General features: G+C 58.4%; 1 protein-coding gene across 1 annotated transcript in view; it reads right to left on the bottom strand.

The window, feature by feature from the left end:
- GOLGA7B (golgin A7 family member B) overlaps window positions 1-24,529 on the bottom strand; it is a 38,996-nt gene that overhangs the window by 2,303 nt on the left and 12,164 nt on the right. The window contains exons 2-5 of the mRNA XM_075000403.1: window positions 6,593-6,693; window positions 5,841-5,957; window positions 2,686-2,811; window positions 414-566 (exon numbers count right to left, since the gene is read on the bottom strand). Coding sequence (XP_074856504.1) covers window positions 414-566; window positions 2,686-2,811; window positions 5,841-5,957; window positions 6,593-6,693 — 497 coding nt within the window. The remainder of the gene's footprint in view (window positions 1-413; window positions 567-2,685; window positions 2,812-5,840; window positions 5,958-6,592; window positions 6,694-24,529) is intronic.

Below are 24,529 nucleotides of genomic sequence, written 5' to 3'. Positions count from 1 at the left end.
TCTGCCCGCGGAACTGGCTCTCAGCACCCAGCTCAGACCTGGACTCTCCTCTCGTGCCTGTGACTGCCCCCGGCCCAGCCTCGGCCCCTGTGTCCTGGCTGGGTCCCACCCTCTGGCCCTCCCAGAGACAGCCCTGCTCCCACCCCTTGCTCCAGGAGGAGCCCCGCACCCCACGTTTAAACGTGAGCCTGGGAGGCTCTGGGTGGCTGGTACAGCAGCCTTCCTGGGGCAGAATGTCACCCTGGGGCCCTTCCAGTAAAGTGCTGAGGGCAGTGACTAAGGCCACGCCTGCAAAACCGGAGGCAGGCCCAGGGGAGCCCAGGCCTGGCTGGGCTGGGCAGTGAGTTGTGCCTGCCCTGGGCTGGGCTGGCTCTGGGGTGCAGGGGGAGCACAGGGCCCCAGCCCAGCCCTACCTTCTCATAGTGGGTCTCCATGCAGAGGAAGACGAAGTAGGCGGTGGCGCAGGCCAGGCAGCCCTCCAGGTAGGAGCTACCCCCGACCTTCTCTGCCTCGGCGTAGAAACCATTGAGGGTCTTCACCGTCTCCTCAAAGAGCTGCCGCTCGAGCTGGGCCAAAGACACCCGGGTAAAGGCCCAGGGAGCCACAGGAGGGCTCCGTCCCCGTCCCCGTCCCCGTCCCCGTCCCCGTCCCCATCCCTGGTACTGTGCGCCTCCCCGTGGGCTGACCCTGCAGAGCCCCACCTGGCCCCTAGGGACACGGACCAGCTCGGTCAGGAGACAGAAGGGCCACTCCTTGCACACTGCAGGAGCTCAGAAACTGTCAGCATAGGGCCCCCAGGGAGCTCCCCTGGCAGACAAAGCCCCCTGCAGGCACACAGCCCCATGGCCACAGGCACACAGACTTGTGGGCACCTGCAGGCCCAGGTACAGGCTGAGGCTGGGCAGCTCCCCACCCCCCCGGCCAGGCCCAGCACCCAGGGTTGTGGGGGCAGGTCTCATGCAGGAGGAGCCAGAGCAGGAGTTTCAGGTCTATTTTGGATGAAGACCGTGTGTGCCTCAGTTTCCCTGTGTGCTGCAGAGATCACCAGGGTGGGGAAAGGTTAATGCTGGGGCAGGCTACAGCAAAGGTGGGGATGGCTCAGGTGTGGGGCCAGGTCACTGGGGGCCATGAGGACAATGGGTAATCCAGCGCCCAGGCTGAGTGGTACCAGCTGGGCTGCGGAGGGGCCAGCTGGGACCAGCCCAGGAATTGGAACCCACCTGGCTGGACTCTGGGGATCTGGAATGGGCCAGGTTGTGACTTCCTGCTCTCTGCACTGCCTTGGGCCTGCCTGGCTGTGCTCTGGAGCCCAAATGACCCTCCTGAGACTGGGTACCTGGGCACATGCAGGAACTGGGAACTTCTCCTCCACGGACTCAGGCTGTCACCATCTGCCGGGACCCTCATCAGGCCAATCCTGGGCCCTGGGCCCCGGGCCCCAAGCCTGTCGTCCCTGAGCTGCGGCCACATTGCTGGGGCATGGGCTCATGTTGCCATGTGCCTCTTTCCCGCTCTCCCTGTTCCCACGCTACGTGTTCCCACACTCCATTCCCGCACTCCCTGTTCCCACGCTCCATTCCCGCACTCCCTGTTCCCACGCTACATGTTCCCACACTCCATTCCCGCACTCCCTGTTCCCACGCTCCATTCCTGCCCTCTGTTCCCGCACTCCCTGTTCCCACGCTCCATTCCTGCCCTCTGTTCCCACACTCCCTGTTCCCACGCTCCATTCCCGCACTCCCTGTTCCCACACTCTATTCCCGCACTCCCTGTTCCCACGCTCCATTCCTGCCCTCTGTTCCCGCACTCCCTGTTCCCACGCTCCATTCCTGCCCTCTGTTCCCACTCCCCATGTTCCCGCACTCTGTTCCCACATGCCCCTTTCCAAAGAGCAGTTAATAGGACCTGGCTGAATAGGTGTATTTTGGCAGGACCGAAGCTAGATGTTATCCCATGGGCAATGTGTCCTTTGAGCAGAGGGCACAATAAGTGGCCTGTGGGCCGGACAGGCTGCACCAGGGCTAGGCAGACACTATTTATGGCACATCTGCGGGTCCAGCCACTCTCAGCTCCCAGCAGTTGCGGTCTATCGTTCCCAGCCAATGGGAGCTGCAGGAGGTGGTGGCCTGAGCGGTGCCATTTCCCACAGCTCCCATTGGCTGGGAGTGGCAAACCATGGCCAATGGGAGCTGCAAGTGGCTGGACCTGCAGATAAATAAAGCTTCTGGTGGCCACCCAGCCTGACCCTGGTGAAACGCTTCTGGCGCCCCTCCCCCGCCCACCTGAGACTCATCTATGAGTTTGTGGCGTGTAGAAGTTCGTACATGAGGCCCAAGCTTTTCCGTAGCCTTGTGGCACTTGTGGTGGCTGGCACGGGTGCGGGGGGGAGCAGGGCTGGCTTGGCTGGGAGGGCAGCACAGAATTGGCTGCATGAGGGGGCAGGGCCGTTTTGGCTGGGTGGGGGAGGGCAGGGCTGGTTTGTCTGTGGTGGGGGGAGGGGGCAGGGAGGGGCAGGGCCAGGCTGGCTCGGTGAGTCTCAGAAACAGGATGGGAGGCTGTCTGCCCCAGCCGTTGCAGCTGGCCCTCAGCCAGCAGTCACCACTTTACCCCAGGAGTCAGGGTCCTTCACCCCCAGCCCTGCCCTGCCCTGCTCCCTGCAGCTCAGCAGGGCAGCGCTCTTCCTACCCGGCTGTCCAGCTCCAGGGGGAACTTGGTCTGGAACTGGCAGAGGGTCCCGTCGCTGTAGTCCCGCTGCACAAAGACCTTGGTGGCCAGCGAGGCACTCCGGCGCAGCTCCTGCAGGTCATGGGCCTGGAGGGAGCGGGTGCGGCAGGTTACACAGGGGCAGGATGAGAGGCTGGTGTCAGATTCCCCTGAGGATGAGCAGAGCAGGGACCATCCTGCCATCTAGCCCCCACCACCCATTGCCAGCACCTGGCATGCAGGCCACGGACCAGGGACACCCACCCTGCCCTGCCCTGCCCTGCCCGGTAACAGCCATTGATGGGCCTGTCCTGAGACCCTGTGTCTCGCCCCAGGCTTTGACGTGTAGCTCCCATTGCCTGCAGGATGTGGCCGGGACAGCAGCTCTGAAGCCTGGCTTACACCAGCAGGGTGACCCCCGATCCCCAGGGCCTGCTCAACCCCCTGCACATTAGCGGCTGTTCCCTGGCCGAGCCCTGTGAGCCTAGGGTGAGATAGCACCAGGTGCAAGCGGAAGGCCTGGCGGTGAAAAGGAGCAGCGGTGACCAGCTGACAACAGAGAGCAGCAGACATAAGGTGATGACGCAGCCCGCGAGGTCTCACTCGGGGCTTTGGTACACCCCCAGCTTCCAGTGAGCAGAGGGGCCTGGGGGAGCTCCTGGGCCAGGAACACCCCTGTGACCCCCAAGGGACCAGGCCTTTCTCGCCTCTGGTGAGAGCCTGGGGGGGGGGTCTCCGTCCCTCCCTTTTATAGGCCAGGGACCCTCCAACGTGGCCAAGCCTGAGGTCACCCTCCCAGCAGATCTCCCAACCGAGGGAGGGGGCCACGGAAGTAGGGGACAAACGCCCCCCACTTGTGTTTGCTAAAATGCAGCTTGTTCTGTTTTCTGCCGCGGCCCCATATTCACACTGCCCCTCACTGCTCCACCCATGGCAACGGCCCTCGTCCAAGGCCTGGGGCAATGCCAGGCCCCTTAACACCTCTCTCTAGGCAGAGCCCTCTGGGCTAGTTACCACCTCCAGGGGCTGTTACTGCCTCTGTGTGTGTGTGTGTGTGTGTGTGTGACTTGCAGTGTTCTGTGAGTGTCACTGCCAGTGCTGTGTGTATGTCACTGCCAGTGTTCTCTGTGTGTGTGTGTGTGTGTGTGACTTGCAGTGTTCTGTGAGTGTCACTGCCAGTGCTGTGTGTATGTCACTGCCAGTGCTCTGTGTGTGTGTGTGTGTGTGTGTGTGTGTCACTGCCAGTGCTGTGTGTATGTCACTGCCAGTGCTCTGTGTGTGTGTGTGTGTGTGTGTGTGTCACTGCCAGTGCTGTGTGTATGTCACTGCCAGTGCTCTGTGTGTGTGTGTGTGTGTGTGTGTGTCACTGCCAGTGCTCTGTGTGTGTGTGTGTGTGTGTGTCACTGCCAGTGCTGTGTGTATGTCACTGCCAGTGCTCTGTGTGTGTGTGTGTGTGTGTGTGTCACTGCCAGTGCTGTGTGTATGTCACTGCCAGTGCTCTGTGTGTGTGTGTGTGTGTCACTGCCAGTGAGGGTGTGAATCTCTGAAGAGCAGACATGTCTCTCTCTGGGTCCTGGCTCCTGAGGACTCACTGCCTGTGCTCCCAGGGTGCAGCAGGGGCCCAGAGCCTGGCCAAAGGAGGGGGAACTGCGTGGCTCACCCTGGGGGAAGAGTGGGCGCTGCCCACAGAACGGCTCCTCCCAGAGACTGCTCCGGAGCCAGGGCTGTGGTGAGATGCCAGGGAGCCCTGAGGCAATTGGCCTCTGCTGTGGATTCTCCAGTAGGCTGCCTGGAGCCTGGGGTGGGCAGCAGGGCAGATCAGAATTGGGAAGCAGGAGGGGCAAGGAGGGGCAGCACCCCATGGAGCCAAGGGCTGTATGCTGAGCCCACCTCACTCTGCCCCCCTTTCATGCTAATCCCCCTGGGGTCACAGGGGGGCACACAGGGCAGCAGGGTGGGACAGGGGGTTGCAGGCTGCACAGTGGGAGCCCAAGGAGGGGTCAGCTTTGCAACAGTACAGGTGAGGGGTTAGACCTGGGACCCCCCTCCCCAGCTCCAAGCACCCCAATGCCTCCAGCCAGCCCCAGTAACCTCCCAGGTTGGAGCAGCCCCAGTGACCCACCCAGGTCTGACCAGCCCCAGGGACCCCCCAGCTCTGACCAGCCCCAGTGACACCCCCGCCCCAGGTCTGACCAGCCCCAGTAAACCTCCCCAGCTCCAGCAACCCTCCCCAGCTCCAGCCAGCCCCAGTGACCCCCCCAGCTCCAACCAGCCCCAGTGACCCCCCCAGCTCCAGCCAGCCCCAGTGACCCCCCCAGCTCCAACCAGCTCCAGTGACCCCCCCAGCTCCAACCAGCCCCAGTGACCCTTCCCAGCTCCAACAAGCCTCAGTGACCCCCCCAGCTCCAGCCAGACCCAGTAACCCCCCTAGATCCAACCAGCTCCAGTGACCCCCCAGCTCCGGCCAGACCCAGTGACCCCCCACCAGCTCCAACCAGCCCCAGTGACCACCTCAGCTCTGGCCAGCCCCAGTGACTCCCCCAGCTCCGACCAGCCCCAGTGACCACCCAGCTCTGGCCAGCCCCAGTGACTCCCCGCAGCTCCAACCAGGCCCAGTGACCCCCCCAGCTCCAGCCAGCCCCAGTGACCACCCCCAGGCTCCAACAAGCCCCAGTGATCCCCCGCAGCTCCAACCAGCCCCAGTGACCCCCCCCCAGCTCCAGCCAGCCCCAGTGAACCTCCCCCCCAGCTCCAACCAGCCCCAGTGACCCCCCCAGCTCTGACCAGCCGCAGTGATCCCCCAGCTCTGGCCAGCCCCAGTGACCCCCCCCCAGCTCCAGCCAGCCCCAGTGACCCCCCCATCTCCAGCCAGCCCCAGTGACCCCCCCAAGCTCCAACAAGCCCCAGTGATCCCCCAGCTCCGACCAGCCCCAGTGACCCCCCCAGCTCCAGCCATCCCCAGTGAACCTCTCCCCCAGCTCCAGCCATCCCCAGTGAACCTCTCCCCCAGCTCCAGCCAGCCTCAGTGACCCCACAGCTCCGGCCATCCCCAGTGACCCCCCAGCTCCAGGACCCACAGAGACACCCCCCCCCGCTCGCTGCCCGGAGGTGCAGCCAGGAGCCCCCGCGCCGCGCACCTCGCTGGCCATGGCGGCGCTCCGCGGGCGCTGTCCCTGGTGCTGAAGCCGCTTCCCGGAGCCCGGAGCGAGCGAGGCGCAAAACCAGGGGAGCCTGCGCTGCTCGGGCCCCGGATGCTGGGAACGGAGCGGGAGGCGGAGGCGCGGGTGTCGGAGCTGGCGGGAAGCTCGGGGCTGGGGAGGTCGGGGGGCTGGAGCGACCCCAGGGCTGGGGAGGCGGGGTGGGGGCTGGGGCCAGAGGTGAGCAGGGGGCTGGGGGAAGATCCCAGGGCTGGGGAATCCCAGGGGTGGGGGCTGGGGCTGGAGGTGAGCAGGGGGCTGGGGGAAGATCCCAGGGCTGGGGAATCCCAGGGGTGGGGACTGGGGCCGGAGGTGAGCAGGGGGATGGGGGTAGATCCCAGGGCTGGGGAGGCCCGGGGGTGGGGGCTGGGGCCAGAGGTGAGCAGGGGGATGGGGGTAGATCCCAGGGCTGGGGAGGCCCGGGGGTGGGGGCTGGGGAGGCTGGAGGTGGGGGCTGGGGCCAGAGGTGAGCAGGGGGATGGGGGTAGATCCCAGGGCGGGGGAATCCCAGGGGTGGGGGCTGGCGCTGGGGGTGAGCAGGGGGCTGGGGGAGATCACAGGGCTGGGGAGGTCGGGGAGTGGGGGCTGGGGCTGGAAGTGATCCGGGGGCTGGGGAGGGCCGAGGGTCAGCCAGTGGGTTAAGAGATGGCAGTTCTAAGGTGCTGGGACCCCCAGCGCAGAGCAGGACTCACCCCCCAGTCCAGTGGTGCAGCCTTGCCCAGGACCTGGAGGCTCCAGTCGCAGTGGCCGACAAGCTGCAAGGGAAGCTGGTCCCTGGCAATGCCCCCGGTGGCTGCTCCAGGGTGAGTGGAACGGGTGCGAGAGCTGAGTGGCTGTGTGAGCCAGGGCTGCCCAGCAACGTCCCCTGGTGTTTTCCATCCACGTGTAGAATGACTGTTGTTATCTGCACCGAGACAAGCGGCTGTGCAAGCCAGCCAAACACAACCTCCCTGGGGGCTGCCGGCCGGGGCATCCTGCTGATCAGCTGGGCAGCATCTGACTTGCTCCAGAGCAGCTGCCCAAGCACTCAGCTGAGGGAGTGCTGGTGCAAGGCATCCCTCCCCACCCCAAGGGCACAGAGCCCATGGGCCTTGGGCTGGCACCAGGGACAATGACCCAGCCCCACACCTTGCAGGGCACAATGAACCTGCTGATCTCCTGCTGAGTGAGAGTCACTGCTGCCTGTGGACAGGGTGCAGAGCCTGGGGACCCCTGAACCCCATCAGACTGGCGGCAGAAGTGGGATGTACTGCACCCCGAGGATGGCAGTAAGTGACTGGCATGCAGAAGGAAGAAGGGGGGCCAGCAAGACCCAGGCATGCTGAAGGGCAGCGAGGTGCAGGTCGCCAAGGCGGAGGGGCCTGTGGCTGAACCCAAGAGAGTGCAGTCATGGTCCTTGAGAGGGGGTGTCACACTTGAGTCGGGGTTACTCCTGGGAGTCCATTGGAATCATCCCAGAAGGCAGAGGGGCCGAGGGCCCAACCCCAGGGAACATGTTACCCACAAGGAGTCTGGCACGCTGAAGGGATTCTTCCAGGAATCATGGGGTGCAGAGGGCATCGGCCTGTGAGCCTAACACCACGCTCAGCAACTCCTCTGTGAAGCAGCAGCACCTGGAAACTGACCTGAGATTAAAGCAGCTGTTCAAGGCAGCGTGGATGTGCAGTGGCAGAGCTGAGGGTTAAGGAAACTCCTGCAGAGGTGAGCCCAGATCAGGGCAGGGAACACTGGACTGCCTGGAGTTCTGAACCGAGTGGCCTGCCACAGCTCAAGGAGGGTGTGATGGGGTTCAGGGGTCCCCCTGCACTGCACCCCGTCTGCAGACAGGAGTGACGCTCACTCAGCAGGTAGAACAGGAGGTTTATTAGGCAACAGATGCCCAGTTTCTCACAGAAGCGACAGTACAGCAGCCAGAGACAGTCATTCCAACCGGTCCTGGGGAGAGGAGCCCGAGGGGTGCCCCTCTGGGGTGTAGCTTCCCCCCTCGCCAGGCTGGCTGCCTTCCTCCCTCTCCCCCAGCTTCTAACTGTCACCTCTGATTCAAACCCAGCTCGGCTCCTCCCTGCTCTGTGTTCAAGGCAGAGGTGTTACCTGCCAGCCTAGGTTACAGCCCCAGGGTCATCCTTAGCCACTGTGAACTGCTCTGCCTGTCACACACACATCCAGCCTGAGTCTCACACACCCACCCCCTACTCTATCACAGAGGGAAGGAGCAATTCCAACCCATCGTCTACTAGTGTCCAGAACAGATCTGGGAAGAGTTTCCAGGCCTGGGCCAAGGAAGATGCCCATGTGTCTGTGCAGGAAAGCAGCTTGTCCGCTGGGAATGGCAAGTTGTCTGTGAGAGAAGCTGCTTCGCCTTCTGGGTGTGTGTTGAAACCAGCCAAGGGGCCTGGGACAAAGGAGAGGTGTCTCTGATGGTCTGTGTGATGGGGTCCAGGGTCCCCCAGGCTCTGTACCCCATCCACAGGCAGGAGTGACTCTCGCTCAGCAGGAGAACAGCAGGTTTATTAGCCGATAGGACACAGCATGGTACAGAGGGGTCAGTGCAGCCAGCAGAGACAGCCAGTCCTATCCAGGCTGGGGAGAGGAGGCCCCGAGGGGCCCCCAGAGCTGGGGCCTTGCCCCCTCCTTTGTCTCTCTCTCTCCCAGCCCAGACTCACTGCTCCCAACTCCCCGTTCCAATTCAAACCCCTCAGGCTCCACCTCCTCCTTTGTCTGCAGTACAAAGGTGTTACCAGGTCCTCAAGGTTACCCTCAGCAGGAGCCCCACACCCTCTGTGAGCCACTCACACACACACAGGTATCCCCTGCTCCGTCACAGTCTGTCTGTGCCAACGAGGAAACTAGTCCATTGTCTGAGGAGGATTCCCCAGCCTGGGGTGGCTGGAGAGGGACCCACCGGGAAAGAGCATTCCAGGTGTGACTCTGAACCCAGCCATGGGGGCTGGAGCAGAGGGAATGGCTCTGGGATGGGCAGTGGTATCCCTGCTAAGGACATTGGTCCTCAGTGCAAGAAAAGTGCTTCTGCTTCTAGGGAAGTGAATCCTTTGTCTGAGCCTGTGGGAGCTTGAGATGGTGCTAAGATCCCAGAGCTGGATCTGAGCACAGGTGAAGCCCAGAAGGAATTGGTTGTGGCTCAAGGGAGCAGGGCCCCTGTAAAGCCCACTGGAGGTCAACCATTGCTGGAGGGAACTCGTGAGGAAGGGGCTCCCCATGGAAGTTTCCCTGAGCAGTCTAACTGCAGGGGATGGGAACAAGGGAAATGAGAGTGATCAGGAAAGTTGCTCGTCTGTAGAAGGCAGCAGTTGTTTGGGGAGAAGTTTGGCTCAGCTCCTGATGGCCAGAACCTGCCCGCGTGTGGAACCCCTGGCTGTGCTCTGCAAGGTGCGGAGCAGGCAGTGGAAAGGTTTCTCAGGAACTGGAAGTTGGCCCAAGTAAAGTGCAAACTCTCAGGGAACGTGAGCAGCCCTGTGCTAACCAAGCGACTGGGTGTGACCAGTGCACTGGGAGTGTGGTCCTGTTCCAGGTCACTTGCAGGAGCAGGCCAGCAATCCCCTATCTCCAGATGCTGGAAACATTTACACTCTGGTAAGGAACTCCACTCCTGATTCCAGGGGGAGGCAGAAGCTGGAGGTGGAAGGACAAAGGAGCTGTGGGCCTGGTGGGCCAGTAAGGGATAAACAGGGATTTCTCCATGTGGAGTCTGAGTATGGGACTCACAAAGCAACTTTCAGAAAGCAGTTTGGTACCTGGGAAAATGCAGATTTCCAGACTGGCAAGGAGGGGGCCATCTCCCTGAGGATCAGCAATGCCCTTCCTCTTGTTAGGAGGGAGTGTACACCCAGAGAGATCAGATTCCCACCCCACAGGGTAAGGGGGGAGATTCGAACACGGCTGTGCAAAGGAAAGGCCTCACCTACTTAGCCCTAAAAAGCCAGAACCTCCAGGAGGTTCAATCATGGTTGTGGTCTACCAAAGAGCAACACAAATGTGTAATTGCAATGGGTTTGTTCTGTTACTCACGCTGACTGCTGTAACCAGTGGGTGCTGCTACCCAAAGCTGTAGAATTGTACCATGTACTGAATGTTTGGAAAGAGCCATGTGATGTGATCACATGGATGCAGAAGCATGAATTGTACATTGAAGGAGTTTGTAATTCTGAAATGTTGCCATTGTTCCCTGTAACTAGTCTTGTAACCTCTCACCTGAGAAGGAACGTTCCAAACCTACTGCATGGTATGGAAAGGGAAACTGAGGCACACAACTCTTTTTCTTGTATGGCTCAAGGCCAAGGATCATACACTATGGGGAACATTTGTACCTTCCTTTACTGGAGCGTGACTGAATTCCAAACATTGGCTGGAGCAGCTCTATGGACTGGTGGGCAGACGGGCCAGGGCCCGGACCAGAGAAGAACTTTTTGATCTGCTGGTGCTGCAGCAGCTCTATGGGCTCTGCCTGCCCGATTTGAGAACGTGGCTGATGGACCGGAGGCTGAAACAGGGAGACCGACTAACCTGAGGGAACTAAAGGGACTTGCCCGGCTGCATCGCATGAAAGGGGCAATACCAAGCCCCTGTGATGGAGTGTGTCGGGGAAGTACATGTGAGACTCAGGCTGGATGGGTGGGAGACAAGCAGAGCAGCTCCCAGCGGCTAAGGATGACCCTGGGGCTATAACCTAGGCTGGCAGGTAACACCACTGCCCTGAACAAAGAGGAGGAAGGAGCCGAGTTGGGTTTGAATCGGAGGCGGCAGTTAGAAGCTGGAGGGAAGAGGAGCTGGAAGGCAGCCAGCCTGAGGAGGGGGAAAGCTACACCCCAGAGGGGCACCCCTCGGGGTCTTCTCCCCAGGACGGGTTGGAAGGACTGTCTCTGACTGCTGCAGTGACTCTTCTGTGAGAAACTGGGCATCTGTTGCCTAATAAACCTCCTGTTGTACCTGCTGAGTGAGAGTCTCTCCTGCCAGCGGACGGGGTGCAGTGCAGGGGGACCCCTGAACCCCATCACACTGGTGTCAGAAGTGGGATGCACTGCACCCATGGATGAGCTCCGGCAGTGGCTGACTGAGCGCAAGAGAAGGAAGGAGCCTCACAAGAGCCAGAGGTGGAGCAGAGCCATACCTGCAGCTGCTGCTGGTGAGTGGATACCCTGGGAGACGGTGGGGAGATGGATTATACCCGACTCCTGAAGGCAGAGCTAGCGGGGCTGTGCAGAGAGAGGGGCCTGACCGTGGGGAAGGCGACCAAGGCCCAGCTGATTGCCCAGCTGGAAGAGAATGACCGATCCGGGGGCAGAGCCTGTCCCGGCACAAAGTGGCCAGTAACCCCTGGAAGCGTTTTGGATTCTCAGCAGGGAGCCGGATCCAGTCCCTTTGAGCAAATCCACCAAGGGATCATCCCCCTGCCCCTCCCAGTGCCTGCACACGGCCAGCACCAAGTTCTCCCTGTCCCAGTGAGGTTTCATCATGTTCACATGATAGACCCGGTGGCTGTGGGCCCGGTTCGACAGTTCCACCACATAATTCACGTCATTTAGCTGTTTGACGACCTTGAAGGGGCCATCCCAGGCCGCTTGCAGCTTGTTCCGCCAACGGGTATGAGAACCATCCCTTGGTCCCCGGTGGCATAGGCTCGGGCCCGCGTGTTACAGTCATATCAGACCTTTTCCTTCCTTTGGGCCATGGAGAGGTTCTCCCTGGCCAGGCCCATGAGCTCGGTGAGTTTTTCCCGGAAGGTCAGTACATACTGTACCACTGACTCCCCTTCAGGAGAGGCCGTCCCCTCCCACTCTTCGCTGAGCAAGTCCAAGGGTCCCCGTACCCTCCTTCCATACAGCAGCTCAAACGGGGAGAACCCCGTGGATTCCTGGGGCACCTCCCTGTATGCAAACAGCAGGTGGGGTAAGTACTTGTCCCAGTCTTGGGGGTGCTGGTTCATGAAGGTTCTCAGCATCTGCTTCAGAGTCCCATTGAACCACTCCACCAGCCCATTGGTCTGCGGGTGGTAGGCTGTGGCCCAGGTGTGCTGGACTCCACACTTGTCCCACGAGCTTTGCAGCAGGGGTGACATGAAGTTGCACCCCTGATCTGTGAGGACCTCCTTGGGGAACCCCACTCTGCTGAAAATGGACAGCAGTGCATCCGCCACGGTGTCAGCGTCGACAGAGGTCAAGGCCACTGCTTCTGGGTATTGCGTGGCAAAATCTACCACCACCAAGATATATTTCTTCCCCGAACACGTTGCCTTGCTGAAGGGTCCCACTATGTCCATAGCCACTTTCTGGAAAGGCTCCTCCATGATGGGCAGTGGTCTCAGGGCAGCTTTCGCCTTGTCCTGGGTCTTCCCCACCTTCTGGCAGGGATCGCAGGACAGGCAATACAGACGGACAGCTGCAAAGATCCCAGGCCAAAAAAAGTTCTGTAACAACCTTTCCCTGGTGCGGTGGATCCCCTGGGCTACGTCTACACGTGCAGCCAACATCGAAATAGCTTATTTCGATGTTGCGACATCAAAATAGTCTATTTCGATGAATAACGTCTACACGTCCTCCAGGGCCGGCAACGTCGATGTTCAACTTCGACGTTGCTCAGCCCAACATCAAAATAGGCACAGCGAGGGAACGTCTACACGTCAAAGTAGCACACATCGAAATAGGGATGCCAGGCACAGCTGCAGACAGGGTCACAGGGCGGACTCAACAGCCAGCCGCTCCCTTAAAGGGCCCCTCCCAGACACAGTTGCACTAAACAACACAAGATACACAGAGCTGACAACTGGTTGCAGACCCTGTGCCTGCAGCACAGATCCCCAGCTGCCGCAGAAGCAGCCAGAAGCCCTGGGCTAAGGGCTGCTGCCCACGGTGACCATAGAGCCCCACAGGGGCTGGAGAGAGAGCATCTCTCAACCCCCCAGCTGATGGCCGCCATGGAGGACCCAGCAATTTCGACGTTGCGGGACGCGGATCGTCTACACGGTCCCTACTTCGACGTTGAACGTCGAAGTAGGGCGCTATTCCTATCTCCTCATGAGGTTAGCGACTTCAATGTCTCGCCGCCTAACGTCGAAGTTGGTGCCGCTACTTCGAAGTAGCGTGCACGTGTAGACGCAGCTCTGGTGTCCTGCGAGCGGGACATCATGGGCTAGGTACAGCAACCTGCGCCGGTACTTTTGGGGAACCACCAGTTGCCTCTGTACCTTCCATGGCTCCGCTTTGCATCTGGGAGCCCATTCCCGGTACAGGAATCCCTTTTCCCATGGGAATCTCTCCCTGCAGCCCTCCCCCAGCTGTGGAGCTGAGCTGAGACTGGCCAGTTCCCTCAGCTTCTGCAAGGAGGGGTCTCTCTGCTGCTCTTCCTGGAACTCTTCGGCTGGGGCAGGGGCCGAAGCTACTTCCCCATCCCTGCCTGGCTCCAGTACCACTGGCATGTGAGATTTGGTTTTTGGGGGGCTCCTTTCTCTCAGGGTTGGCCCCTGTGGCTTCTGTGGCTTTGGCTGGGCCTGTACCCCCGAATCTGGGGAACACCCCCCTTGTTTTCTTTGGCTATGGGTCAGGACCAGGGCACGAGGGCGTTCACCTTGCCAGTTCTCCAGGTCAGTCCCCATCAGTATATCCACCGGCAAATGGCTGTGCACGCCCACCTCCTTGGGGCCTTCCTTCTTCCCCCATTTCAGGTGCACCCTCACCATGGGCACCTTGAAATGGGTCCCGTCAATTCCTGTTACAGTCAGGTGGGAATTGGGTATCATGCGGCCCAGTGCCACCACCCCGGGTCGGGCCAGCGTCACGTCAGCGCCTGTGTCCCAGAACCCCGTGACCTTTCTCCCGTCTACCTCGAGGTGTTTGAGACGTTTGCTCCACAGAGGCAGTGCTGCCCCCACTCTGTAAACTGACCTCTGAGCATTTGGTCCCCCTGAGGAGCTGGTCTGTGGGGCGGACTCAGCCCAATCCGAGTGCCCATTGTCAGCACCACCCGCCTTGGCCTCCAGCCCCTCTGGCTTCTGGGACCCCACCCAGTTGACTCCATGACCCCCCGGCCTGCTCAACCTGTCTGGGAGCTTGGGGCACTGGGCTGCTCTATGCCCCTTTTGCCCACAGCGATAACAGCCTGAGTCTTCTTGTGTCCCTCGGGCTGGCTGCTCTGTCCAGGCTCTGTTTGGCTCTCTGGGGGGTGGGTGGCTGGCCCCTCTTTCCTGGGCTTGCCCAAGAGGTGGTCCCCTCTGTCGTACAGTCAGGGACCGGTCTCTCTGAGATTCTCGGTCCCTCCGGGACTCCCTCTCCCTCCAGGACTCCCTTTCTCTCCGGGACTCCCTCTCTTTGTGGGGCTCACTTTCAAACCTGGCCCGGCTGTTTGTGAAGTCATCTGCCAGTTTCCCTGCATCATGTGAATCCCCCGGCTTCCGGTCCACGAGCCGCACCCTCAGGTCAGGTGCGCACATCTCGTAGAATCGCTCCAGGACCGTCAGCTCGATCAGGTCCTCTACGGACTGGGCTCCCATTCCGAACGCCCACTTCTGGTAGTATTGCTTCAGGCGGGCGGTTGTATCTACATGGGTTTCCTCTGGCCTCTTCTCCGCCTCCTGGAACTTCTTCTTGTACATCTCCGGAGTCTGCCTGAACTTATGCAGCAGGGCCTGTTTGAACCGTTCATAGTCCCCAGGCTGCAGCCCCACCAGCTGGCTGAGCACCGCTGCGGCCTTCTGGCCCAGCAAGGGGGTGAGGTGCCGGAGCCACTCATCTGGGGGAACCTCATGCAACTCACAGACTCACTCAAAGGCGGTAAGGAACTCGTCCATGTCCCCTGGGTCCTGACACTGGGCCAGCACACGCGTCTCCAAGTGACTGGGCACCCTGAGCCGTTTGGCCCTCTCCCCGCTTGCCGCAGCTGGGGCCTCTTGGCATCTCGCCTCTGCCATGGCCCGCTCATGCTCCCACTCTCGCTCTCTCTCCTCCCGCTCTCGCTCTCTCTCCTTCCGTTCTCGTTCCTTCTCCTTCTGCTCTCGCTCTCTTTCCTCCCTTCTGGGGTGTAGCTTTCCCCCTCCTCAGGCTGGCTGCCTTCCAGCTCCTCTCCCCCCAGCCTCTAACCGCCGCCCCCGATTCAAAACCCGCTCGGCTCCTCCCTCCTCTTTGTTCAGGGCAGAGGTGTTATCTGCCAGTTGTAGCCCCAGGGTCATCCTTAGCCACTGGGAGCTGCTCTTCTTGTCTCAGACATCCAGCCTGAGTCTCACATGCACCTTCCCCCCACTCCATCACAGGGAGACAACCAGGTGGCCAGGTGCCCCCCGCGCTGGGCGAGCGCCCTCCTGCTCCTGCCACTGGCGCCTGGCACCCCGGCGGTTATTCCGAAAACCCACAGACCGCTCTGCTCATCTACACACCTCCAGCTTCCATCCAGGGCAGACTACACAATCCATTGTTTACAGCCAGGCACTAGGGTACAACCATATTTGCTCTGATCCATCAGACAGAGACAAACATAGACAAGACCTTTACCAAGCTCTCCTCAAACGACAATTCCCACCTAAGGAAGTGAGGAAACAGATTGACAGAGCCAGACGGGTACCCAGTTGCCACCTGCTGCAAGACAGGCCTCACAAGGAAAACGAGAACACCACTGACCACCACATACAGCCCCCACCTAAGGCCTCTCCAACGCATCATCAGTGATTTGCAACCCATCCTGAGCAATGATCCTTCACTCTCACAGCCCTTGGGAGGCAGGTCTGTCCTCGCCTACAGACAGCCTGTCAACCTCAAACAAATCCTCACCAGCCACTACGCATCACAAACCAGTGACTCTAGGCCTGGGACCAGCCCCTGCAACGGTCCTTGCTGCCAACTCCGCTCACATATCTACACCGGTGACATCATCACAGGACCTAACACCAACTATGCCGTCAGGGGCTCCTTTACCTGCACATCTACTAATATAATATTTGCCATCATGTGCCAGCAATGCCCCACTGCCATTTACATTGGCCAAACTGGACAGTCTCTATGTAAAAGAATAAATGGACAGAAATCAGACCTCAGGAAGGGTGATGTACAGAAGCCTGTGGGGGAACACTTCAATCTCCCTGCACACTCAGTAGCAGATTTAAGGGTGACAGTCCTGAAGCAAAAAAAATTCAAAAATCACATCATAGAATCATAGAACACTAGGACTGGAAGGGACCTCGAGAGGCCATCTGTGATGGGGTTCAGGGGTCCCCCTGCACTGCACCCCGTCCGCTGGCAGGAGTGACTCTCACTCAGCAGGTACAACAGGAGGTTTATTAGGCAACAGATGCCCAGTTTCTTACAGAAGCAACAGTACAGCAGCCAGAGACAGTCCTTCCAACCCATCCTGGGGAGAAGACCCCGAGGGGTGCCCCTCTGGGGTGTAGCTTTCCCCCTCCTCAGGCTGGCTGCCTTCCAGCTCCTCTTTCCCTTAGCTTCCTAACTGCCGCCCCCGATTCAAAAAAAAGCTCAGCTCCTTCCTCCTCTTTGTTCAGGGCAGAGGTGTTACCTGCCAGTTGTAGCCCCAGGGTCATCCTTAGCCACTGGGAGCTGCTCTGCTTGTCTCTCACATCCAGCCTGACTCACACATGCACCCCCCCACTCCATCACACCATCGAGTCCAGTCCCCTGCCCCAATGGCAGGACCAAGTACTGTCTAGACCATCCCTGATAGACATCTATCTAACCTGTTCTTGATCTATCTCCAGCAATTGAGATTCCACAACCTCCCTTGGCAATTTATTCCACTGTTTGACCACCCTGACAGTTAGGAACTTTTTCCTCATGTCCAACCTAAACCTCCCTTGCTGCAGTTTAAGCCCATTGCCTCTTGTTCTATCCTCAGAGGCCAAGAAGAACAAGTTTTCTCCCTCTTCCTTATGACACCCTTTTAGATGCCTGAAAACCACTATCATGTCCCCTCTCAATCTTCTCCTTTCCAAACTAAACAAGCCCAATTCTTTGAGCCTTTCTTCATAGGTCACATGCTCTAGACCTTCAATCATTCTTGTCGCTCTTTTCTGGACCCTCTCTAATTTCTCCACTTCTTTCCTGAACTGCGGTGCCCAGAACTGGACACAATACTCCAGCTGAGGCCTAACCAGCGCAGAGTAGAGCAGTAGAATGACTTCTCCTGTCTTGTTCACAACACACCTGTTAATGCGTCCCAGAATTATGTTTGCTTTTTTTGCAACAGCATCACACTGTTGACTCATATTTAGCTTGTGGTTCACTATGACCCCTAGATCCCTTTCTGCTGTACTCATTCCTAGGCAGTCCTTTCCCATTCTGTATGTGTGACACTGATTGTTCCTTCCCAAGTGGAGCACTTTGCATTTGTCCTTATTAAACTTCATCCTGTTTACCTCAGCCCATTTCTCCAGTTTATCCAGATCCTTTTGCATTATGACCCTGTCCTCCAAAGCAGTTGCAACCCCTCCCAGCTTGGTATCATCTGCAAACTTAATAAGTGTACTTTCTATGCCAATATCTAAATTGTTGATGAAGATATTGAACAGAACCAGTCCTAACACAGACCCCTGCGGAACCCCACTAGTTATGCTTTTCCAGCAGGATTGAGAACTATTAAGAACTACTCTCTGGGTACGGTTATCCAGCCAGTTATGCACCCACCTTATAGTAGCCTCATCTAAATTGTATTTGCCTAGTTTTTTTGTAAGACTGTCATAGAATCACAGAATCACAGAATCACAGGGCTGGAAGGGACCTCAGCACGTCATCTAGTCCAGCCGCCTGCTTCCAGCAGGATCAACCCCTACTAAGTCATCCCAGCCAGGACCTTGTCAAACTGGGACTTAACAACCTAAAAGGATGGAGAATCCACCACGTCTCTAGGCAACGCATTCCAGTGCTTCACCACCCTCCTGGGGAAGTATTTTTTCCTCATATCTAGCCTACACCTCTCCCTTTTCAACTTCAGACCATGTGAGACCGTATCAAATGCTTTATTAAAGTCTAGGCATACCTAGATGTTTGCAAGAGAGACCTCAGGGAAGTAGACATCAAGCCAAACAGCTGGGAGGAGCTGGCAGACGATTGCAGCAGATGGAGGCAGGAACTATACAAGGGCCTTCAGAAGGGTGAGTTGAGAATCACACAGCTAGCAAAGGAGAAGCGAGCCCACAGAAAGCACAGCCAGGACCTGCCAGACACGCATTACACATGCAACAGATGCAGCAAGGACTGTCACTCTCGTGTGGGTCTTCACAGTCACAGCTGATGCTGCAAATGAGGATGCCAAACGGAAATACGAAGGGCACGATCCATAGTCTACGTAGACTGAAGGATGCTACTACTACTACTACAATTCTAAGGAAGGGTAGAAGGGAAAACAGCAAAACAGAGATAATGGATTTCAGGAGGGCAGATTCTGGTAAACTCAGAGAGCTGGTAGGTAAGATCCCACGGGAAGCAAGACAGAGGGGAAAAACAATGGAGTAGAGTTGGCAGTTTTTCAAAGGGACATTATTAAGGTCCCAAAAGCAAAGTATTCTGCTGCGTAGGAAAGAGAGAAAATATGGCAAAAGACCGCCTTGGCTTAACCAGGAGATCTTGCATGGTCTCAAAATAAAAAAGGAATCGTATAAGAAATGGAAACAAGGACAAATCACAAAGGATGACTATAGGCAAACAACACAGGAATGCAGGAGCAAGATTAGAAAGGCAAAGGCTAGCGACTAGAACAGCGAAAGTGAGAGCAACTCTGAAGGCAATGGAAAAGATCTGGAAAAGCAAAGCGATTAGCTTAAGTATGAAGCTGGGCATCTTGCAAACATGTATTCAGCAGCAGGTTGTACGGATGTGGGACATGGGTGATAACAAAAGATTCAAAAAGAAGAATATTGGTGTTCGAAAGGAGTTATAGAAAGATTCTGAGAACAGGATGGAGGCAGAAGGTCACCAGTGAGGAATTCTATGGGAAGACACAGCCGGAAGAGAACCTGCTGCAGAAGGTTATAAAATGGAAGCTACAGCTATTTGGACAGATTTGCAGAATGAACAACAAACGAAAAATCAAGACCCTGGTGTTCGGCATAATGGACAGTTCGAATAGGAGAGGCAGACCCCACAGAGAATGGATAGATGATGTAGTAGACTGGTGTGGAGCTAGTCTACAGACACTCAGCCACTCTGCACTGGACAGGGAAAGATGGAAACAAATAGCGAGAGAGGCATCAGACGCCAATGGGTGCTGAGCCCATGGTTATTGATGATGATGACAAAATGAGCTCAGACTAGCTACAGGCATAGAGGGAAACAAGAAGGCTTTTTATAAATACATTAGAAACAAGAGGAAGACCAGGGACAGGGTAGGGCCATTGCTCAGTGAGGAGGGAAAAACAGTAACAGGGAACTTGGAAATGGCAGAGGTGCTCAATGACTTCTTTGTTTCGGTCTCCACTGAGAAGTCTGAAGAAGGAATGGCTAACAGTGAATGCTAGTGGGAAAGGGGTAGGGTTAGAAGTTGAAATAAAAAAGAACAAGTTAAAAATCACTAAGGAAAATTAGGTATCAGAGGGGTAGCCATGTTAGTCTGGATCTGTAGCAGCAACGAAGGGTCCTGTGGCACCTTATAGACTAACAGAAAAGTTGAGAGCATGAGCTTTCGTGCATCTGAAGAAGTGAGTTACAGCCTTGCAAGATTAAACAGTTTCCCGTCAGATCTGGTGTGCAAAAAGATGCCCTCAGTTGAAGATCCAAAGGCGTGCTTCAGGAGGAGTGCGAAGAAGATCCTGAACAGTGTCGGAGCAAGCACACATCCTTGTTTGACGCCGCTCCTGATTCTGAAAGCATCCGATAATGCGCCGTCATATTGGATGGTTCCTCTCATGTCTTTGTGGAACGACTGGATCATCTTGAGTAACCGTGGAGGACAGCCTGTCTTGTGGAGCAGTTTGAACAGACCATCCCTGCTGACCAAGTCGAAGGCCTTGGTCAGGTCGATGAAGGCAATATAGAGTGGCTTCCTCTGCTCCCTGCATTTCTCCTGCAGCTGCCTTAGAGAGAAGAACAGGTCGACAGTAGACCTCTGTGCGCGGAATCCGCACTGCGATTCGGGGTACACCCTCTCAGCAATCTTCTGGAGTCTGCCGAGGATGACGCGAGCGAACAGTTTACCAGTGACGCTTAGGAGGGAGATTCCACGGTAGTTGTTGCAGTCGCTTCTGTCTCCTTTGTTCTTATACAAGGTTACGATGTTAGCGTCGCGCATATCCTGTGGAACCTCACCCTCTTTCCAGCACAGGCACAGTAGCTCATGTAGGGGCTCCAGGAGAGAGAGAAATCTCTGAGCTGCAATTTATTTGCAAATTTGACTCCATCAAACAAGGATTTAACAGAGACTGGGAGTGGCTGGGCCCATACGAAAGGAGCTTCTCTGCCCTAGGCAGTAACATCTCCAGTTTAGACTGACAATGGGCCATATCCCCCTGTCTGCTCTGACCTGCTTTTTTCTTCTCTTCACGCACACAACAGATAAAGGGCCCTTTCCACCCTGACTGAATAGACCTTGTCCGCTCTGGCCCTCCCTTTCACTGGGACCCCCCCCCCCTTTAAATGCCCCTCTGGAACACCTCCCTGCTCACGCATCTGACGAAGTGGGTCTTTGCCCACGAAAGCTGATGCTCCAAAATATGTTAGTCTATGAGGTGCCGCAGGACTTCTTGTTGTTCTCGTAGCTACAGACTGAGACGGCCGCCTCTCTGGTGCTTGGCGCCTGCTATATTTAACCTGCTTGGAAGCGGAGGAGACCAGCGCCCACGCTGTGGTGGGAGCTGTGATGACGTTCCCAGCTAGGCGCCAGCCCTCACTTGGGCAGGCACCAAACCTGCCTGGCAAGCGTGTGCCCTCCCCTGTCAGCCACAGCTGGAGGACCCCCTGCTGCACATACAGCCCCTGTAGTGGGGTTCAGGGGTCCCCGAGCGCTGCCCCCCGCAGACAGGAGTGATTCCCCTCAGAAGGGGGGGAGAGAAGGGCTATGGGGCGACAGCACGGTACAGACTTACCAGCGCAGACACCAGACGTGGTCTGTGTGATGTGGGGGGTATGGGGTGTGTGTGTGCACGGGGGGGGGAGACTCTGAGTTGGCAGGAGAACAGCGGGTTTATGAGCCGACAGGACACAGCGTGGAACAGAAGAGTCAGTGCAGCCGGCAGAGACAGCCAGTCCAATTCATGTTGGGGAGAGGAGGCCCCGAGGGGCCCCCAGAGCCAGGGCCTTGCCCCCTCCTTTGTCTCTCTCTCTCCCAGCCCAGACTCACTGCTCCCAACTCCCAGTTCCAATTCAAACCCCTCAGGCACCACCTCCCCCTTTGTCTGCAGCCCAGAGGTGTCACCTGGTCGCCAGGTTACCCTCAGCAGAAGCCCCTCACCCTCTGTGAGACACACACGTATCCCCCACTACACACATCCCGCCACATACAGCTCCTGTAAGCCTCTGACAGGCCCCCAGCCAGAGCACATATATAGCCCCCCACATGCACAGCCCCCCTGAGCCTCTTCCACTCCCAGCCACATTTACAGCCCCACTGCATGTACAGGACCCCCCCACCCCCCTCCGGTGCAGCCCCCACCCCTCTGTGTGTGCAGCCCCCAGCACTGAGAGCCGGGCCCTGTGGGGGTTAGGCCCTCCCTGAGCTCCCGGTTATGCGCCTGGGTTTTTACATTGGCTGTGGAGCCCTTTAATGTGTGCCAGGCACAGGGCCAGGGAGGTGTCCGTGCAGCCAAGGGTGCCCCGAGTCTGTGTGTGCAGGGAGCACTGCAGGCGTCAGGAATAGAACTGTTTAGTGCTCAGCGTCCCCACGGGAGGTGGGATCACGCCCCAGCCAGGGCGTGGGATGAAGACAAAGGCCCAGAGAAGAGTGTGGGACTTCTCGCCTGGGGGTCTCCACGGGCCACGGGAGCCCACCTGGGTCAGGTGACATTGGGCTCAGCAATGGATGGAAACCAGATGCCCAGACATCCATCAGTATGTACGTGGACTGGGGTGTGCTGGCAACTCCAACAGCCAATGGCAGAGAGCCACAGCAGCGCACCTGGGACAGGTGAGGCGGGCTCTGCAGTGCCTGGTGGGAAGGAGAAAGGGCTTTTTCCCACCACAGGGGAAAAGAGTGAAATGAGCCTGGCAGCCTAGCCCAGCATCTTGGTCTGTGTTCTGGTCCGGTTCCAAGGGTCCTTTCTCCAGCGTGTTGGCTCCAGCTCGCCCGTAACTCAGCCTCTGCAACTGCAGTCGTACCCTCATGGGGCAGCGTGGTGGAGACCATCAGGCATCAGCACAGAACATTGCTGCTGCGTCAATGGGTGTATGTAACGAGCTGCTTTAACCATGTTTCTCGCTCACCCTGGTTTTCCTTCTTTGCTGCTGGACCTCTGGCTGTTTGGAGCCGAAGGGTTTGGGCGTTTGCTTGGTGGTTTGGGTAAGAGCCCGGTGTAGATTGACCTGGGACCGTGGCTGGACCCTCTGGGGCTCAGCACGATCTGCGTGACGGCGCTGAAATAGGTTTTAAGAGCCTCTCCCGAGTTGGGGCTGTTGCTCTCGGCTGTTTAGGAGTGGCTGGGCCGTCTGTGGGTTTGCGTGTGGCTCTGGCTGGCCGGGGGGCTGACGGAGAGACTTCTGTGGCTGGTTGGATTTGCCTTAGTGGGAAGGAAGTCCCAGCCTGGGCTGTGAGGGGCCCAGAGTTAAGCAAAGATCCCCTGGTTGATTTCTGTAGCTGTGCCCAGAACCCCCTCCTCTCACACCCTGTACAGATGAGGACACTGCGCTGCACCGAGCCCTTGCAGCACCACAGCCTCTGGCAGGGGCTGCCCCGATCCCAGGGTCTGCAGGGAAACTCACGGCCCTTCCAAAGCAGACAGGTGTTATCCGTCCAGGGACGCAGCTCAGGGCTCTGAAGTCTGGTCAGGGGATGGCCAAGTGCATCTCTTGAGCCACACGGGGGGGTGGGGGGGCGTTTAGCATGAAAGTCCTGCTGCCCCCTCCCCACCCAACCCTTGTTCTCCACCTCCCAGACTGGAGGGGCAGGGACAGGACCTCAGCCTTGCAGTGGGGTGGGGTGGGAGGGGCTGCTGGCCCCTGGGGAGGGGGCTGCATAAATGGGGAGCACTGCACAGATGTGGGTGGTGTGCTGGAGTGGGGGGAGGGCCTGTGTGAGTCAGGCTGGATGTGAGAGACAAGCAGAGCAGCTCCCAGTGGCTAAGGATGACCCTGGGGCTACGACCGGCAGGTGACACCTCTGCCCTGAACAAAGGGGAGGGAGGAGCCGAGCTCGGTTTTTGAATCGGGGGACGGCAGTTAGAGGCTAGGGGAAGAGGAGCTGGAAGGCAGCCAGCCTGGCGAGGGGGGAAGCTACACCCCAGAGGGGCACCCCTCGGGGTCTTCTCCCCAGGCCGGGTTGGAAGGACTGTCTCTGACTGCTGTACTGACGCTTCTGTGTGAAACTGGGCATCTGTTGCCTAATAAACCTCCTGTTGTACCTGCTGAGTGAGAGTCACTCCTGCCAGCGGACGGGGTGCAGTGCAGGGGGACCCCTGAACCCCATCACACTGGTGTCAGCAGTGGGATGCACTGCACCCACGGATGAGCTCCCAGCAGTGGCTGACTGAGTGCAAGAGAAGGAAGGAGCCTCACAAGAGCCAGAGGGGGAACAGAGCCACTTCTGCAGCTGCTGCTGGTGAGTGGATACCCCGGGAGACAGCGGGGAGATGGATTATACCCGACTCCTGAAGGCAGAGCTAGCAGGGCTGTGCAAAGAGAGGGGCCTGACCGTGGGGAAGGCGACCAAGGCCCAGCTGATTGCCCAGCTGGAAGAGAGTGACCGATCCTGGGGGGCAGAGCCTGTACCGGCAGAAAGTGGCCGGTCAGCCTCGGGAAGCGTTTCGGATTCTCTGACAGAAGTGGGGGCTCGACGCCATCAGACACACACGGTGCCCGCCAGGCCGCACTCAGCTAGCGGTGGTCCATCGCGGGCAGAGTCCCCCGCCTCAGAGCTGCGACGGCTGGAGCTCGAGGTGAAATTAAAGGAACTGGAGCGCCAGGAACGGGAAAGAGAGTGTGAGCACGAGCGCCAGCTACAAGAGAGACAGCGGGAGGAGAGAGAGCGAGAGCGGGAGCATGAGCGAGCCATGGCAGAGGCGAGATGCCAAGAGGCCCCAGCTGCGGTAAGCGGGGAGAGGGCCAGACAGCTCGGGGTGGCCAGACACTTGGAGACGCGTGTGCTGGCCCACTGTCAGGAACCAGGGGACATGGACGAGTTCCTTTCCGCCTTTGAGCGAGCCTGTGAGTTGCATGAGGTTCCCCCAGATGAGTGGCTCCGGCACCTCACCCCCTTGCTGGGCCAGAAGGCCGCAGCGGTGCTCAGCCAGCTGGTGGGGCTGCAGCCTGGGGACTATGAATGGTTCAAACAGGCCCTGCTGCATAAGTTGGGGCTGACTCCGGAGATGTACAAGAAGAAGTTCCAGGAGGCGCAGAAGAGGCCAGAGGAAACCCATGTAGATACAACCGCCCGCCTGAGGCAATACTACCAGAAGTGGGCATTCGGAATGGGAGTCCAGTCCGTAGAGGACCTGATCGAGCTGGCGGTCGTGGAGCGATTCTACGAGATGTGCGCACCTG

This window comes from Carettochelys insculpta, chromosome 7 (assembly GCF_033958435.1).
Source record: "Carettochelys insculpta isolate YL-2023 chromosome 7, ASM3395843v1, whole genome shotgun sequence".
Lineage (NCBI taxonomy): Eukaryota > Metazoa > Chordata > Testudines > Carettochelyidae > Carettochelys > Carettochelys insculpta.
The sequence above is the reverse complement of the archived record's forward strand: the minus strand, read 5'-3'. Positions and strand labels throughout refer to the sequence as shown.